Consider the following 16,592-nt stretch of genomic DNA (forward strand, 5'->3'; position numbering starts at 1 on the left):
TAACAATCAAGGCTCCGATACTTACTGGAGGTGTGACCTTGAGCGAGTCACTTTCCCCTGTGAATTTCAGTTTCCTCCTCTAAAAAGAAGGAGGTTGACTGAACGATCTCCGAGGTCGCTCTCAACTCTAAATCCTGTGATCCTGTCATCCCCCTCCCCCAACCCCCCCAACTTTGTCCCCGCCTTTCTCTCCCCCTCCTTCTGGGCTCCCCAGGCTCCGCCCCGCGCTCTCATTAGGCGGTAGGAGGCGGGGCCGGGCCGGGCGGTGCAGGTGCGGGGCCGGAGCAAGCCAGCGGGCGGGAGGGAGGGAGGGAGGGAGGGAAGGAGCGGGCCGGGAGCGAGCGGCGGCGGCGGCGGCGGCACCACCATGGGCCCGGCCCGGCGCTTCCAGTGGCCGCTGCTGCTAGTCTGGGCGGCCGCGGCCGGGACAGGTAGGGAGCGGGGTCGGGGTGCTGCGCTGCGGGGAGAGGGCGGACAGGGGTGGCTGGGGGGAGGACGGTCACGGCTGCTGCAAAGGCCAGAACAATGCGATCTCTCCGCAGACCCCATCCCCGCGGCCCGACCTCCCTGAGCATCCCTCGCCCGGCAGACCCCGCACTCTGCCCTTTGCGTGTCTCGGCCTGCCTTCCTCCCTGCTCTCCCTCCGCTCCTCTCCCTTGCTCTTTGCGGGTTGGGAGCTCTTGCCCGCTCTGCGCTGCACCCCCTGTCTCGCGCCCCCCCCCCGCCCGGGTTCCATCCCTTGTCTAGCGCACTCCCCCCAGCCAGTTCCATTTCGAATCTTCGGGCCCGTCCGCGTTCTATCCCGTGCTCTCTCCCCGCTCCCCCCTCCCCATTCCATTTCGAATCTCTGGCACCCTCCCCACTTCGTCCCGGGTCTCGCGCCTCTCCCCGTCCCCGCCGCCACACACCCCCGACAAAGGAAGGAGCCAGATCCCAGACCCGCAGGACGGGGTGGGGAGTGAGGGGAGACGCATCCTTGGTCTGTGTGTCCCATGCCCCGATGCGCCGCCCGGCCAGATCGGGCTCTACTCAATGCTTGGGTTGGGGTCCAGAGGGAGGAGAAGGGAAGTGGGAGTTTCGGAGGGAGGGATGCGGCAGCCTACCTATTCCCCACAACCATCCCCAGCACAGACACAGGCCCCGGCTTAGCCCCGGGACAAAGAGGCCCATCTTTGTCGGTCTTTCCCATCCCTCTCGCCCACCATTCCTTACAAACCGTCTCTGTCTTGCTGTCGCCTCATTCCCTCTATCCTCCTCATCTTTCTACTACTCCATCCCTTTCTTCCCGATCCTCAAATCCTTGGCTCTGTCCCATCCTTATCCCTCTGACCCCCCTCCTTACCTTGCCCTTTTAGCCCTTTTGTCCTCCTTCATCTCTCCTGTCCCTCTTTCCCATCCGTATCTCTCCATTCCTAGCCTCCTGGATCCCTTCTTCATTCATGTCCTCCCTTGACCCCTGCCCCTCTGCCTTTCCCCCTTCCCACCAGATTAGCGTCTGAACTGGAGAAGTTGGATTACGGTGGATATGAGAGAACAGCACAATGGAGGAACTTGTGTCAAGGCCAGACACACCAAGCAAATTCATACATTCACACACGGAAAGGCCAATGTGGGGGAGTGAAAAGATCTCTGGACTTGGAGGACCGGGGCTAATGATTAGATCTCAGCGCTGCCACTCACTTACCTATGTGACCTTGGGCAAGTCTTGCTTTGGTCCTCGATTTCTCCCTCTGACAAAGGATGGGGCTGGATTCGAAATTCCAGCCTCCACCTTCTATATTCTAAACTCTCTGTTATATTGATGCTCTACGTTCAAAGATCTCCTCTATCTCAGACTTCCTGTAGTTGTGGCACATGGGGATCTCCACACGTAGCCTCCTCCTTGACAAATTCTTAGCCCTTCACAGACCAGTCAGAAAGTCCCTGATGGGACTTCCTGGTGAGGCCACTCAAGAGCTATATAGTATTTGTGTTGGGACTTGCTGAGCCTAAGATTGATCAGAGTTTGGTGTTCTCATGGGTTTGAGACAGCTAAGATCTGGTGCCATGGAAAGAACCTTAGACTGGTGGTCAGGAGAACTGGATTTATCTGCTGTTACCTGTGCCCCTGACTTGTGGGACCTTACCAAGTCCCTTCTCCCCTCTGGGCCTCAGTTTCCCTCTCTTTAACTTGAGGAGTACAAGATTGGAACTTTAAGGTCTTTACCAGGTGTGACATTCTACATTCTTCCTAACCTTGGCATTCTTCTGGCCCTAATGATTTTAGTCTAAGTTCCCTTCTAGTATCTCACCTGTGTTCTGACATTCTATGGCTTAAGGTCCCTTCTGACTCTGACAGACCCTGAGTTCCATTGTCCCTTCCAGTTCAGACATTCTACGTTCTAGTTTCCAAGACCCTTTCCAAATCTAAGTTCTCTTGTTCTCTGGCTTTCAGGGCACAGGCACCTCCAGGCTCAGGTCCAAAGAATCAAATGCTTGACATCTCTGGCATCAGAGTATCCTCTTCCTCGGTCTGTTCCAGAGACATATAACACCATTTCTCTCATCCATTGCAATTCTGCATTCCTTCACCATCCCAGCAAACTCCCATGGTTTCCTCCAATCTCCTGACAGTCAGCTTACAATTTCCATAGTACTTGTATTTTCACAGAATCACGAGTTCTTCAACTTTCAGTCAAAGATTTTTAGGATACAAAATCAAAACTTTCGAGTCCTATTCTAGAGTCTTAGACTTATGCCCTCAGAATCAAAGACTCACAAACCAGAGACTGTTACATTCAGACTCCAGAATCTGAAAAGATTCCTGAGTTCTAGCCTCTTCACATGTACTCTGGGCTCTGAAGACTCACTCATTCTCTCTGTACCTTGGAGAATGAGGCTCTAAGAACAACTCATAAATCCTATAGACTTATAATCGTAAACTCTGAAATCTGGAGCTCATTATAGCTTTTAGAATATGAAAAGACTCAGACTTTAGACCTGCAATGAGCTCTAGAATCTCAACCTTGTGAACTCTAGATTCTTAGAGTCTGATTCTCACGCTGAGTCTTAGAATCTCAGAGAAAAAGACAGTCATCCAGCTTCTACTGAACTTGGAGGTGGATGCCTTCAGGGCAATGCCTTAATCTTATAAGTAAACTTTCCTCCAAAAGGACACAGTGAAAGGCCAGTTGTGATGTGATAGTGTCCGTGCCTGGGAGTCAGAAGGCCTGAGTGCTAGTCGACTCTCCACTAGCAATTCACCATGTGGTCTTGGGGGAATCCCTCCCACTCTCTGGGCCTCAGTTTCTCCACCTGGAAAACAAGAGGGTTGTGCTTAATGATGTGTCTATGGGTTTTTCTAGCTTGAACATGTTATCACCTTGTCTCCAGATTTTACAGACTTGAGGAGAGGGAATGACTAAGGAAAATACTCACCCTTTAGGCTACTGGGAGTTGGTCTGGAGCCACTGATCTGGCTCTGAACCTTTCCTCTAGCTATCCCCAACACAGAGCCACCCTACTTGCCACTCTGGGAAGGACATTTGAAAGGTACTGGAGGGAAGAAAGGATACACAGAAAGACCCAGGGATATGTGGAAACAGACAAATACATGAAGAAACAGGATAAAGATGATAAAAACACAGACCTTCAATGGTTACCCCCACCCTCACCCCCACCCCCCGGGAAGACTGACTGATGTGTGCTTTGCTATGGAGATGGAATTCTGATTTTTTGAATGGGACCCTTCTGAGTCATGCATGGGAGGAAGCCCTGGGTTTGGGTGACAGTTGAGGGTGGGAGGGAGGAGAGGAAGGGAGGGAAATGTCAGGGGGGAAATGTCCAAATCCTCCAACTCTTTGATTCTAAGGGCTGGAGGGAGAGGGGAAGGGTCAGGACACTTGAGTTCCTGATAGGTCTGGTGAGGCCTAGGGGATGAGGATGCCTGGGTCCCTGAGGTGACTGAGCTGGGGGTGGTTAATGCTGTGCGAGGCAGCTCTGTCCCCGCCAGGACAAAGCAGGCTTTCTCTCGCCCAGGGAGGGAGATAGACAGACCTATTAGTTCCCAACCCCTCATGGCACCAGGGAACTTTTTCCTCCATAACCCATACTCTTCAAGAAGCGAGGCATGCTGATGTCCAGTCCTGCCAAGGCCCAGGTAGCCTGACCTATTCCTCTCCAACCCTCAGGTGCCCAGGCTAGTCAGGGTGCTTCCTGAGTGACATATTGGGACACCTCGGGGGAAGCCTCATAGGAATCCCCGCCCCCGGCTTGGGCTTCAGCCCAGCATCTTGGGAGCTCAGGGAATCCTAGGAATGCGGGGGCCACAGGGGGGCTTTGTGTGATTCCAACTGCTGACTCAATCTTCCCACCCCCACCAACATTCCCCTGCCAGACCCAAGAGTCTGGGTCCCTTAAAGAGCAGGGCCTGGGGATCCAGAAACCCAGATCTCTGACTGGATGAGAACCTGTTATCCTGAGTCTCTAAGAGGCTTAAATTCAGGGGATCCAGATCAGTGACTGGGAGCTCTAATACTTGGGTTCCTGGGAGATTGGAAGTCCATACACCTAAGTCTCAGGAAGACTAGATGTTAGAATTCCTGAGTACTTGAGAGACTAGATGTCACAGAGCCCAGAGGCTGGGAAGCCATATACCTGGTCCCTGGTAGCCCACATGCCTAACTCACTTGTGATACTCGAAGCTCAAACTGAAGTCCTTGGGAGACTGTGTGCCCAAGAACCCCAGTGCCCAAATCTGTAGCACAGTGGGAGCCCAGGTACCAGGGTCTCTGACATGAAGACCCTGGGGGGTGCTGTTCAGCAGCCTGGGTAATGTCAGTGAGGGTCCATGGACTAGAAATGGAAGAGGAATTCAGTTTTCTGGGACTTAAAGTGTAGTGAAGGGGCGTGCAGGCGCCTGGGTCCCTTAGGGAAGAGGTCCCTCTGGGTGCCTGGGTCCTTAAGGTTGGAGGGGTTCAAGAGGGAGGATCTGGTGCCTGGGTCTGGAAGATTGGGGGTGGAAGGCAGTTGGGAGCTTGGGTCCCTGGAATACAGGCGCCTTTACACCCAGAGCTGGAATAATCGAGGCTTTGTGCAAAGGATGCTCCGGACTCGGCCATTGATGGGGGGTGGGGGGCGTGGAATGTACCACCTCCAGAAATCTAGGGGGGGTTGTTCAGAATCTTAGGAGTTGGGGGGGGGGGGAAATGACCTTCTCCGCTGAGTGACCTTGAGCCTCCCGCAGGGATTCGCTGACTCAGCGTAAGGGGCGCGCCCCCCTTCTCTTCCTTTTGGATTCCCCCTTCCCTAGGATCGGTCCATCACCACGGAAACCCGATTGGTGACAGCTGAGGCCCGGATGCCTGGGTCCCTGAGAGTGGGGGAGGTCAGGATTCCTGGGTCCCTGCGTCAGGGCTGGGGGGAACAGGATACGCGGTTCTCTGAGGGGAGGAGAGGGGACTAGGGAATTAAGACTTCTGAGACTCAAAGCAGAATGAAAGGGAGGACGACTCTTCGGTCTTGTCCCTTTCCTTCCCATCCCTCTCTTTTTCCCCTCCTCCTCCTGCTGCTCCTGGCACTATCTCTATGGCAATGCCCCGGCGCTGTCAACACAACCTTAGGTTTAAAGGGCCCGCGCCCAGAGCCTGAGCCCTCTGGCCCAGCCTTCAGCCCCCTGGCCCAGCCTCCTCCCTAGGGCCTTCAGTCTCGCCCCTCCCCCTTCCTACCCCCCGCACGCACTCCCAATGGACACAAAGGCTCTAGGGACATTAACATTCCTGCCACGAGTCCAGCTTGTTACTGAAACTGGGAGGGAGACACACAGAGACCCCCCCCCCCCCCAGGGACCGGAGGGGGATGGGGACCAGGAAGGAGCTGGGGCTAGGGAGGGGTAGAGGGGAAAGATAGAAATGCAGATGAAAATGAAGATGGAGGGGGCCTCGAATAGTGATGGAGCATCTGAATTGGAGAGGGAAGGGCTAGAGTGGGGAGAGAAATAAACTAGGGTATGGGTTGCAGTGAGCTGTGGAGATAAGATTTCTAGATAAATAAAAAGGGTAAATTTGGGGTGGAAATGTAGTTAGGGGTAGGGTGGGGATGGACTAGGGATGGGGCATGTCTTAGGAATTGAGAAAGAAAGATAGAGGTTGGATTAGTAGAAATGTGGCTGGGGATAGATATGAAGGATGATTTGGAGCCAGGGAAGGGAAATGTATTGGGTTGGGGATGGAAATGAGGAATGAATAAAGTGGGCTTTAGATTAGCCACAAGAATGAGGAAGGTATAGAGATGAGCGGAAATGACTGAATGGTAGTTCTGTGTGTGTCCGTGAAGCCTATATATGTCAATGTACCTCTGGTGACCAGGGTCGGCCCAGGGGGTGCAGACTGAGAATGTGACCGTAGCAGAGGGCGGGGTGGCAGAGATCACCTGCAGACTACACCAGTATGACGGGTCCATCGTTGTCCTCCAGAACCCAGCCCGACAAACGCTCTTCTTCAATGGCACCAGGGGTGAGGCAGACTGCATGCCTGGGGCCCCGTTGGGGTGGGAGACAAGGAGATCAGCAAACCTGGGGCGCTGGGTGGCAACTGCAACTGGGACATGTCCCCACAAGCCCAAGATGCATTCCAGTCGTGGTGTCTAAACTAGGGAAGGAAAGATGGGTCAGTGAAAGGATTAAAGGAGGGAGGAGAGAGCATTGTCTAGGGTGGGGAGGTTAACCGAGATAGCGGTGTGGGTTGAGTCTGTGGAAAAAGGAACCAATTGCAGAAGAATGGGAAGACAAGAGTTGGAGAGGATTTTAGAAAGAGTAGGGGGAGCAGGGAGTCAGGGTACTTTGGGACTTCTCTCACTCCTCTGTGATCTCCTCCTAGCCCTAAAGGATGAGCGTTTCCAACTGGAGGAATTCTCCCCCAGAAGGGTCCGAATAAGGCTCTCAGATGCCCGACTAGATGATGAGGGTGGCTACTTTTGCCAGCTGTATACAGAAGATACCCATCACCAGATAGCAACCCTCACTGTGCTTGGTAAGCCTGAGAAATTTTGGACCCTGCTTACCTTTGTGTGACCTCAGACTTGTTACCTATCATTGGTTGGATCTCTGAGCAGAATTACTCTGATGCATATGACTTCCAACCCTCTGCCCTCTGATTTTAGACTAGGACCTTGATGCACTCATCCATTTACCCAGAAGTTTATGAAGTGCCTATTGCATGCAAGGCATTATGCTAGGCAACTGGAATCCAATCAGTTGATAAGCATTTGAAAAGAAAAAAAAGAAAAGAAAAATGAAACAGACCCTGTTTCTTAAAGAAGCTTCAGCTCTACTGAGGGAAACCAAAACATCCATTTTTATGGACCACCGGCTAGGTGGCAACATAATGAATAGAGCCCTAGGCCAGCAGTCAGGAAGACTCATCTTCCTGAATTCAAATCCAGCCTCAGACACTGATTAGCTGTGTGACCCTTGGAAAGTCCCTTAATCCTGTTTGCCTCAATTTCCTCATTTGTAAAATGAGCTGAAGAAGGAAATGGCAAGCTACTCTAGTATATCTGCCCCAAAAAATAAATCAAAAATGTGGTCATGACTGGGCAACAGCAATGGAGAGACAGGACAACCAGCTGACTCAAGCTAACCTTGGATGGAGAAAGCACTAGCAACTGAGGGGACCAGGGAAGCCTTCCTACAGAAGGGACACTTGAATTGAATCAAAAACCAGGCACCCCAAGAGTCAAAGTTAAAGAGGGAAAGACTTGTAAACTCCCTTCTCTCCTCTGACACTGCCACCACCCTTACCTCCTACTTGGACTACTGCATTAGCCTGCTGGTGGGTCTGCCTGACTCAAGTCTCTCCCTACTTCAGCCCATCTTCCACTCAGACATCAAAGTGATCTTCCTAAAGCACAGGTCTGACCATGCCACCCCCCTACTTAATCAGTTCCAGTAACTCCTTCTCACCAACAGTATCAAGTATAAAATCTTCCATTTGGCATTCAAAGCCCATTGTAACCTGCTCCCTCCCACCCCAACACACAAACACATGCATACACACAAACATACACGCAAACACACATACACACACACACATTTCCAGGATTCTTATACCTTCAGCTCCCTCTCTGCAAGTCCTGTGACTGGTTTCCTTCCTGTTCCTCACCCAAGATATCTTACCAGTTCAGACATTTTCTATTACTGTCCCTCATTCCTGAAATGCTCAACCTCTTCCCCTCTGCCTTCTGCCTTCCTCCAATTCTCAGCTAAACCCCAACCTTCTAAGAGAAGTCTTTCCTGATCCTCCTTGATTGCAGTGGCTATCTTCTGTTGCTTGCCTCCAACTTATCCTGCCTCTATGGAGGGTTTATGGAGTTATCTGTATGATATCTCCCTATCAGTTTGTGAACTCTTGGAGAGCACGGACTGTCTGGTCTTTTCCTGTATTCCCAACGTTTAGCACAGTGCCTGGCACATAGACATTCCTGTTTATTAAACAGGTAGAGGGGCCAGACATTGCAAAGGCACAGATATGGTAGATACAGTGTCATAAATGAGGAAAGGCAAGTAATCCAATATGGCTACCATACAGAGATGAAGATGAGGAATTACAGGTGTTGCAAAAATGCCTGAAAAAAGAATCACCCTCTGCCCTCATGGAGCCCACCTTTCACGGTGGGAAGGAAAAACGTGTAGATAAGTAAATTCAAAATGTATACAAAGTAGTTGGGGAAGGGAGAAAGGCATTAACAATTGATGGGTTCAGGACAAGCTTGTTGAAGGAGGTGAGAGTTTGGAGGAGGCACAGGTGACAAGCTTGGGGACAAGCCTATGCAAAGGCTTTGAGAAGAAAGATTGAATGATTTGTGTGGGGAATGGCAAAAAGGAAGATTATCTAGTGCCATCCCTCTCTCTAATGGGGAAATGGAGTCTCAGGGAGATTAGGTGACCTGCCCAGTCACCTGGCACATAGCAGCTTAATAAATGTTTATTGAATGACTGACCAGTAAGAGTTCAGATTTGAACTGATTCCAGATCTAGGTGGAGTGTTTTGCCTGCATCCCCACTCATCTCCCCAATGGGTGCTGAGGTCCCCTCTGTCTCTTCTTGCAGTGGCCCCAGAGAACCCCATCGTGGAAGGTCGGGAGCAGGCTGTGGAGGGTGGCGAGGTGGAGTTGAGCTGTGTTGTGCCTCGATCCCGACCTCCAGCCATGCTTCGCTGGTACCGGGACAGAAAAGAACTCCGAGGTCAGAGGAAGCTGAAGGAGTTCAGGGTGTTCGGGAGGGGAAGGGAGAGGGGAAAGGAAAGGGAAAGGGAACTGAGAAAGGGGAAGGAAAAGGGAAAGGGTGCAGCCAGGAAATGGTCCAGTTTCTCTGGAAAAAAGGGGTGATCTTTGAGGGCTGGGCTATAGGAGGATCTGAAGGGGTAAACTGGGAACTGCAACCCTAATGGAACTGGCCTCCCTGGGCAGGTGTGGACAGCCGGCAAGAGAATGGGAAGGTGTGGAGTGTGGCCAGCACAGTGCGCTTCCAAGTGGACCGGAAGGATGATGGTGGCATTGTGACATGTGAGGCTCAAAATGCAGCCCTCCCTCCAGGCCACAGCAAGCAGACTCAGTACGTGCTGGATGTCCAGTGTAAGTGACCATGCTCTGGGGGAGAGGGCACAATACCCAAAACACAACAGACCAAAGGGTGTCCTAGCCTGAGGGGACTTTGGGCATTATTCACTTTCACTCCCATTTTTGCTGGACAGGGAAACTGAGGCTCAGAGAGGAAATCTGACATCAATGAACCTACCTCTAAACATTTTACAGATGGGGAAACCAAGGCCCAGAGAGCTCAAGTGACTCACCTAAAGTCACACAACCAGCTCTCCCCTGGTCATAATCTAGTTCAACCTCATCCTCAGGAGCAACACAATGTCAGCTCTTAGCTTCACTAAGTGTGATGCTGGATCAGACTATAAATGACAAAAATCATAGGTCCTCAGGAGAGTTCCAGAATCCAGTTTGGTTCAGTTTAGGAGGGAAGTCTGGATTAGAAATATCTTGATCCTTAATATGCCTACCCCTCCCAAACCTAGCTCCTGGGGGTTCCCCAAGCCCTAGAACATCAGAACGTATAGGGTCACACAGCTGCATTTGGAAGCAGAGGACTTGAGTTTGAATTCTATTTCATTGCTTACTTGCCATTTGTGACTTTGGACAAATCAGTCACTGTATTTCCAAAAGCCTCAGTATCTTCATCTAGAAAATGAGCAAGCTGAACTAGGGAATCTCAGAGGGTCCTTCCAGATATTAATCCATACTACAAAGAGAATTACTAGCATTTTACATGTTATCTCACTTAAGGTTCACAACATCCCTCTAAAGGTAGATGCTAATATCCTCATTTTATAAATGAGAAAACTGAGGCTGTTTCTCAGATATCTGAAGCAGAATTTGAACTTGGGTCTTCCTGACCCCAAGGCCATGCTTCTCTGCCCTCCTCCCATCATCTAAGGCCCTTTCTTTATTTGAAGGAGACCAGACAAGGTTAAGTGACTTGCCCAAGGCTGGAAATAGCAAAATTCAAGGCTTTGAAGCCAGGTCTCCTAATTTCTGGGCCAGTCTTCTGTTCTCTACCACCTGGAAAAGGGGGAGAGCAGGGATTTGTCATCCCCGGCAGGGTTGGAGTGAGGTGCAAGTCTGGGGTGGAGGAGGGAAGGCTCTCCATGTCTACCTGGTATTTGCTGGGCCTCCCCAGCTTTGACCTTCCTGGCTCCCTTCTACTCACAGACGCCCCCAGCGCCCGGATCCACGCTTCCCAGGCTGTAGTGAGGGAGGGAGACACGTTGGTGTTGACTTGCGCTGTCACAGGGAACCCCAGGTCAGAGAATGGGGTGGACTGTTAAGTGGGTTGAGGTTGGGGGGGGTGGTGTGAGGGAGGATTGGGTGCCTGGGTCCCACATAGGTTTTGAGTTGGGGAACTGGGATGCCTGGGTCCCCAAATATTGGGGAAGGTCTGAGGGATGGGGATGCCTAAGTCCCCCAATGGGGAAGTGGACTTGGGGATCGGAATGCCTTGGTCCCTAAATGGAGGGAGAGAAGAGGGTCTGGGAAACAGATATCTGGGGACTGGAGGTTTGGAATGCCTGGATCCGTGAGTAGGGAAGGGAGGTCTGGGGGATCCGGACGCCTGGGTCCCTGAAGCCTCAAAGAGCAGGGACTAGACTGGCCGGTTGCCTGGGCCCCTGAGCTCTCTGGCCCCCTCCTCGCAGGCCCGGGCAGATCCGGTGGAGCCGGGGAAACGAGTCGCTCCCCGAGCGGGCAGAGGCGGTGGCAGAGACGCTCACCCTCCCTGGCCTCACCTCCCTAGACAACGGCACCTATACTTGTGAGGCCGGGAACAAGCACGGCCAAGCGCGAGCGCTCTACGTCCTGGTGGTCTACGGTGAGGCACGAAGGGGACTCCGGTTTCTGGAGCCGGGCGGAGGGGTCCTGGAATACCAGTGGGACGGGACCGAACGCTGCGTGGGCACAAGGAAAGGGGCGGGAGTCCGAGCGAACCAGCCCGAAAGGCTCCGGGGCGCAACTGGGGGCGGAGGGGGCAGGACTTAGCCCGGGTCCCCGGTCCGAGCGTTCTTCCTAGTAATCGCACCTTCCTTTGCGAGCAGACCCCGGCGCGGTGGTGGAGGCGCAGACCTCAGTGCCCTATGCTATCGTGGGTGGCATCCTGGCGCTGCTCGTCTTCCTCATCATCTGTGTCCTGGTGGGCATGGTCTGGTGCTCTGTGCGGCAGAAGGGTGAGTGGGGGCGGAGCCGGGAATGCCTGGAGGGGGTGGGGATAGGGGTCGCTGATTGGCCAAAGTCAGACGAGGCGGGGCTTGTGTGGAACCGTAGAAGGCTGAGAAGGTGAGGGTTGGGGGCGGTGTCTCTGGTCCTGTTCCAGTTGGCTCTGGGCTCCTCTCCCCGTCCCTCCCCGCTCTATTTACTTGCGTCTCTGTGCCTTTGGTCACCAGCTCTGTGTCCTAACCCTATCTCTGGCCCCGTGTCTCCGTGCCTGACTGTCCGATTCTTTGTGCTTCTGTGACCCGTCTCTCATTGTTCATTTCTCTCTCTGCCCCATTCCCCCACCTTCCACAGGTTCCTATCTCACCCACGAGGCCAGTGGGCTGGATGAGCAAGGGGAGGCCCGCGAGGCCTTTCTTAATGGGGGCGATGGACATAAGCGCAAAGAGGAATTTTTCATCTGACCCTTCCCCGTGTCCCCGGCCCCAGCCCTGGCTCTGACTCAGGCAGGGTCTCACCAGTCCAGGACGGAACCAGCAAAGACTTTGACCTGGGCCAAGGGCCATTTGGGAGTTTTCCCCACCCCTAACGTCCAGCAAGACAGGGAGGCCGCACCTGAGCCCTAGTGAGGGAGGTTAGGGCTGGGGGCCAGATGTTGAGATGCCTATGGGGGTGGGGAATGGGGAATCAGAACACCTGGGTCCCCAAAGGGGCAGGGAGTGGGGAATCAGGGTATCTTGAATCCTCCGGAAGGGGAGGATAAGAATACTTGAGTCCCCAAGAAGGAAAAGGAGACCTAGGTCTCTGATGGGCCAGGGGCTGGACACTTGGGTCCAGGTTGGGGGTAGGGGGTGGGAGTAGGGGTAGAGACTGGGGGAGGGGGGTGGCAGGGTTGGGGAGCAGCCTGGGGTGGGGGTAGGGGACTTGTCTTCTCCGGCATCCCTCCCTAGGCGCTGTGCCAGCCATTGTGAGAGTCCCACAGACATGGGGACTGCTCTTTGCAAAGCCATGTTCGCACGGTTGGGGGGGAGGGATGGGGATTCTGTGTCTTTGTCATAACTCGTGATGGAGGAGGGGGGCCTGCCCCCCTCTCCAGGCCCCACTCCTGCCCGCAGCTTGGGCTCCCCCCACCCACCACATGCCTCCCCTGGATCCCCTCTCCCCCAATCCCCAGGACTCCCACAGGGCTCTCCCCCACCACTCCATCCCTTCTCTCCTTCTCCAGGTCTCCGGGGGAGGGGCCCAGGGTCCACGTGTGCGTCTCTGTGGTTTTATATATAATATATTAAAAAATGAAAAATCTGTATTAAAAAAAATCAGATTTCACCCCCCCACACACCACCACCATGATCCACCCCCATTCCAGGCCTTTTTCTTGTAAAAACACGTTTTGTACGGGGGGGAGGGGGGTACGGAGGGGGTGGCAGCCCCACTAACCACCATTAAACTAAGGAGAGATTAAGAGGCTGTCCAGTTGTCTGTCGGGGAGCGGGGGAGGGAAGGGGGCGAGCAGCTGCATTCCGAGCCGGGAGATGCCTCCCTGGGAGGGCGGGAGGGATGCGGAGAAAGCCTAGAGAAAGAGAAACCGGAGAGAGTGTGAGAGGGCCCTCGGGAGAGGGTGGGAGCGCCTGCTGGAGGGCTGGGCGGGGGAGTGCGAGGGAGGCCAAGCCCCGGACGTCAGCCGGGGACGGCGAGGGGGCTGGGCTGCAGGACCGGCGGGGTGGGGGGAGGGGAGGTACACGGGGGGGGGGGGCCTGGATGGGGTGACCCCAGGGGCCAGGCGGGGAGGGGGTGTGCGCTTCCGCAGACGAGGAGCAGCAAGGGTCAAGCGGAGGGACCACCCCCCGCTCGAGGCGGAGTCCTCGGCACCGCACGCCCCCTCCCCAATTCCACCCAAGGCCTCCTGCGCATGCTCTCTGGCCCAAGCTGCAGACCTCCCCCCAGCCCGGGCTCTGCAGAGCCGAAATGCAAATCGCTGCGCCCCGGCGCGGCCCAGCCCGGGGATATGCAAAGCGACCTCCCCACGGGCCCGGCACGTGCGTGGGCAGAGCTGCGCTCCCAGCAAGCCCCGGGCTAGCGCGCTGCGGCCACCGAGGCCCCGCCCTCGCCCCGCCGCAGGTCGGGCGCTCTGAGGTCTCTTAGTGCAAGCACGTCACTTTACACTGGGGAGGCGGGAGCGGACGGGGGCCGCACCGCAGGACAGCCCGGACTCGAGACCCAGGTTCCCCAACCCCATGGCCCTGCCCCGCTTTGGTAACCTCCCCCGACCCTCCGCCTGGGGTGGGGGGGAGGGAAAGCCCCTCTCCCCTAGCAACGGGCCGAGGCCCCGCCCCAGTTCTACCAAGCCCAGGAAGAGCGGGGTAGGCGGGACCCTCCGGGGGTCTCGGATGAAGCGCTCCTGCCGCCGCTCACCCCCCGCTCCCTGGCCGGGATGGTCCGGCCCACCGCGCAGGCGCCCTGGGGTCCGCGCGGCAGCCGCTCCGAGTGGCCCCCCGCCCGCCGCCACCGCCGTCGCCATCGAAGCTCGCTCTGCGCAGGCGCTGGGCCCCTGCGTGCTGCCGCCGCCGACCGGAGCGAGCGGAGCGAGGTCGCCAGCGGTGGTGAGTGCCCGGGGGAGGGGAGGGGCGGGGCGCGCGCGCGCGGGGCATGTCGGGAGCCCGCGGGGCCTCTTCCGCGCGCCCTCCCGCCGGCCCCGCCCCTCCCGCCGGCCTGGGAGCCTGGCGGCTCCCCGGGCTCTTTGTCCCGGGGCACGCTGGGGCACGGTAGCGGAGAAGGGCCGCCCTAGGGCATCCTGGGATCTGGGAGCCGGAGGCCCCGCTGCATTGTGGGAAACGGGCCTTAGTGCCCCGGTGCGTTCTGGGAGCTGAACCATAGCGCCCAGATGCATCCTGGGAGCCGGACCGCAGTGCCCCCGGGAATGGTGGGTAGTGGGCACACTGCCCCCGTTGGTTTTGGGAGCTGGACCGAGGCGATCGCTGGTGTCGTGGGCGCCCAGTCCTCCGCGTCAGCGTCTCCTGGAAGCAGGACCAGACTCGCCCTGTGTTTACTGGGAGCAGGAACAACATACCCCTAGTGCATTGTGAGGGGCCCCTTATGGTCTTGTGCGCAGAGCCCAGTGGGAGCTGGGCCAGGGTGCCCTGGGCATCCCAGCGGGGAGTGCCGCCATCCTGTTCTTGTGTGGCATGCAAATATCATGGTAGCCTTGTGCCCTGGGCCCCAGTGCGTTCTGGGAGCAGAGCATTCATTCATTCAGTGAACACTTATTAAGCACCTGCTGTGTACCAGGCACAGTGCTAAGCACCCAGCTACATAATGAGGCAAAAGACAGCCCGTGCTCTCAGGAAGGCAGACGTGCGGTACCAAGCACTTGGCCTTGGAGGATGCGTTGACGTTAAAGGGTTTGTTGCCCCACGGCATCCTCAGTCACTCCTCCTCCAGGAGTCCTTCTGACTCCACAGGCCCAGGAGCGTCTCCTCTGGGCTTCTCCCTCTGTCTCTGGGCCTTAGTTTCTCCCTCTGTACAATGAGATGCTGCCGGCTCTGCTCCTGAATCCCGTCTCTCCCTGCTGTCCCTGCTCAGGGTTGGTGTGCAGGCCAGGGCTGCCAGAGAGAAGAGGCCCTGCTGTGGAAAGCTGGCTAGGGGGGGGAGCCCCACCCTGCTGTCACTGTCACCGCCTGACATCCCCCCCACGCACCCCTTCCCCTGGCCATGACGGACACCCGGGAGACCGCTGAGACTGGGGGCTATGCCAGCTTGGAGGAGGACGATGAGGAGCTGTCCCCAGGTGAGGTGCTGAAACCTGGCTCTGCAGGGCAGCGCCTGCGCACCCCCCAGAGCGGGCGTTGGAAGAAGCCTCACTGGTGACCCTTAACTCCCCCCTTCTTGGCAGGCCCAGAGCACCCCTCCGATTCCGACTATACCCTCTCAGAGCCCGACTCAGACGAGGAGGAAGAGGAGGAGGAGGAGGAGGAGGAAACAACAGATGACCCAGAATATGATCCTGGCTACAAGGTGAAGCAGCGTCTTGGGGGGGGGCGAGGGGCACCCTCTCGGAGGGCCCCTCGGGCTGCCCCGCCCCCAGGGCCCCCCCCTCAGCCCTGCACCCTGTGCGGCCGCCTGCCCCAGGGGGAGGGGGCCACAGCCCCCGGGGGCCCACCCTGCCGGCTCTGTCGCCCGGCTGCCTCCCAGGCAACACCCCCTGCCCGCACCACCGCTCATCGCCAGGTGGGTGAGGAGGAGGATGAAGAGGATGAGGACGGAGGGGCCACCTCCACTGGAGGTGATGGGCCCCCCGGGGATGAGGGGGGCGCTTACCACTGCACAGAGTGTGAGGATTCCTTCGATGACCTCGGGGAGCTGCATGGTCACTTCATGCTGCATGCCCGAGGGGAGGTGTGAGGCTGGCCCCTCCTTGGAGGGCGGGGTCGGGCTGGGGGATACAGAGCCACCAATCAAGTCTTTGTCCTTGTGACAGTAGCTGTGTTAGGATTCAAATAAAGCCGGATTTCTGTGTGGGATGGTGTCTGTGCCAGTGTGACCTTCAGCTGTTGGCCTCCCGTGTCCCCTCACAGAGAGTCCAGGAGTCTTGGGGCCATAGACCAAATCTTAGATCCAGACACAGCACTTTGGAATTGTGTTCTCATCTGGTAATCATGGACCCTTAGACCTTCTCAATTTCCTACAGTGACATCTGGAACTGAAAGAGATGGTAGAGGTCGTCCAGGCTGGCACCTTTCCCCTTCCCCTCCCCCTGCCCCATTTTACACAGGAGAAACCTGAGGACCAGACAGAACAAAGGTCACAGAGGTAGCAGGGTTAGGGCTGGAACCCACATGCTCAGACTTGGA

General features: G+C 56.0%; 3 protein-coding genes across 3 annotated transcripts; 2 read left to right on the forward strand and 1 right to left on the reverse strand.

Moving 5' to 3' along the window:
* The first annotated feature begins 308 nt into the window (after positions 1–308).
* CADM4 (cell adhesion molecule 4) lies at positions 309–12,600 on the forward strand. The gene is made up of 9 exons (XM_072607832.1): positions 309–431; positions 6,345–6,491; positions 6,855–7,007; positions 9,086–9,220; positions 9,445–9,609; positions 10,753–10,843; positions 11,235–11,407; positions 11,631–11,759; positions 12,100–12,600. Exons 1-9 carry the CDS (start codon positions 368–370, stop codon positions 12,207–12,209), a joined length of 1,167 nt encoding a protein of 388 aa, XP_072463933.1. The 5' UTR covers positions 309–367; the 3' UTR covers positions 12,210–12,600.
* A 411-nt stretch (positions 12,601–13,011) lies between these two features.
* LOC140503675 (uncharacterized) lies at positions 13,012–14,810 on the reverse strand. Its single transcript, XM_072607834.1, has 2 exons — positions 14,158–14,810; positions 13,012–13,315 (listed from the first exon to the last, which is right to left on the reverse strand). Exons 1-2 carry the CDS (start codon positions 14,808–14,810, stop codon positions 13,204–13,206), a joined length of 765 nt encoding a protein of 254 aa, XP_072463935.1. The 3' UTR covers positions 13,012–13,203.
* On the forward strand, positions 14,632–16,262 carry ZNF428 (zinc finger protein 428). The gene is made up of 3 exons (XM_072607839.1): positions 14,632–14,824; positions 15,325–15,529; positions 15,635–16,262. The coding sequence occupies exons 2-3, from the start codon at positions 15,454–15,456 to the stop codon at positions 16,141–16,143; spliced, it is 585 nt and encodes a 194-aa protein (XP_072463940.1). The 5' UTR covers positions 14,632–14,824; positions 15,325–15,453; the 3' UTR covers positions 16,144–16,262.
* The last annotated feature ends 330 nt before the right edge of the window (positions 16,263–16,592 follow it).

This window comes from Notamacropus eugenii, chromosome 5, assembly GCF_028372415.1.
Source record: "Notamacropus eugenii isolate mMacEug1 chromosome 5, mMacEug1.pri_v2, whole genome shotgun sequence".
In the NCBI taxonomy this organism is placed as follows: domain Eukaryota; kingdom Metazoa; phylum Chordata; class Mammalia; order Diprotodontia; family Macropodidae; genus Notamacropus; species Notamacropus eugenii.

What these genes read in the sequence shown, in the direction of transcription:
- CADM4 (XM_072607832.1), top strand. Translation starts at nt 368, where the DNA reads ATGGGCCCGGCCCGGCGCTTCCAGTGGCCGCTGCTGCTAGTCTGGGCG. An exon ending in GGCGGCCGCGGCCGGGACAG is followed by an intron (nt 432 to 6,344) that starts GTAGGGAGCGGG and finishes TCTGGTGACCAG; the next exon opens with GGTCGGCCCAGGGGGTGCAG. An exon ending in GTACGTGCTGGATGTCCAGT is followed by an intron (nt 9,610 to 10,752) that starts GTAAGTGACCAT and finishes TTCTACTCACAG; the next exon opens with ACGCCCCCAGCGCCCGGATC.
- LOC140503675 (XM_072607834.1), bottom strand. Translation starts at nt 14,810, where the DNA reads ATGTTGTTCCTGCTCCCAGTAAACACAGGGCGAGTCTGGTCCTGCTTC. An exon ending in TCCCGGCCAGGGAGCGGGGG is followed by an intron (nt 13,316 to 14,157) that starts GTGAGCGGCGGC and finishes CTCTTTCTCTAG; the next exon opens with GCTTTCTCCGCATCCCTCCC.
- ZNF428 (XM_072607839.1), top strand. Translation starts at nt 15,454, where the DNA reads ATGACGGACACCCGGGAGACCGCTGAGACTGGGGGCTATGCCAGCTTG. An exon ending in CGATGAGGAGCTGTCCCCAG is followed by an intron (nt 15,530 to 15,634) that starts GTGAGGTGCTGA and finishes CCTTCTTGGCAG; the next exon opens with GCCCAGAGCACCCCTCCGAT.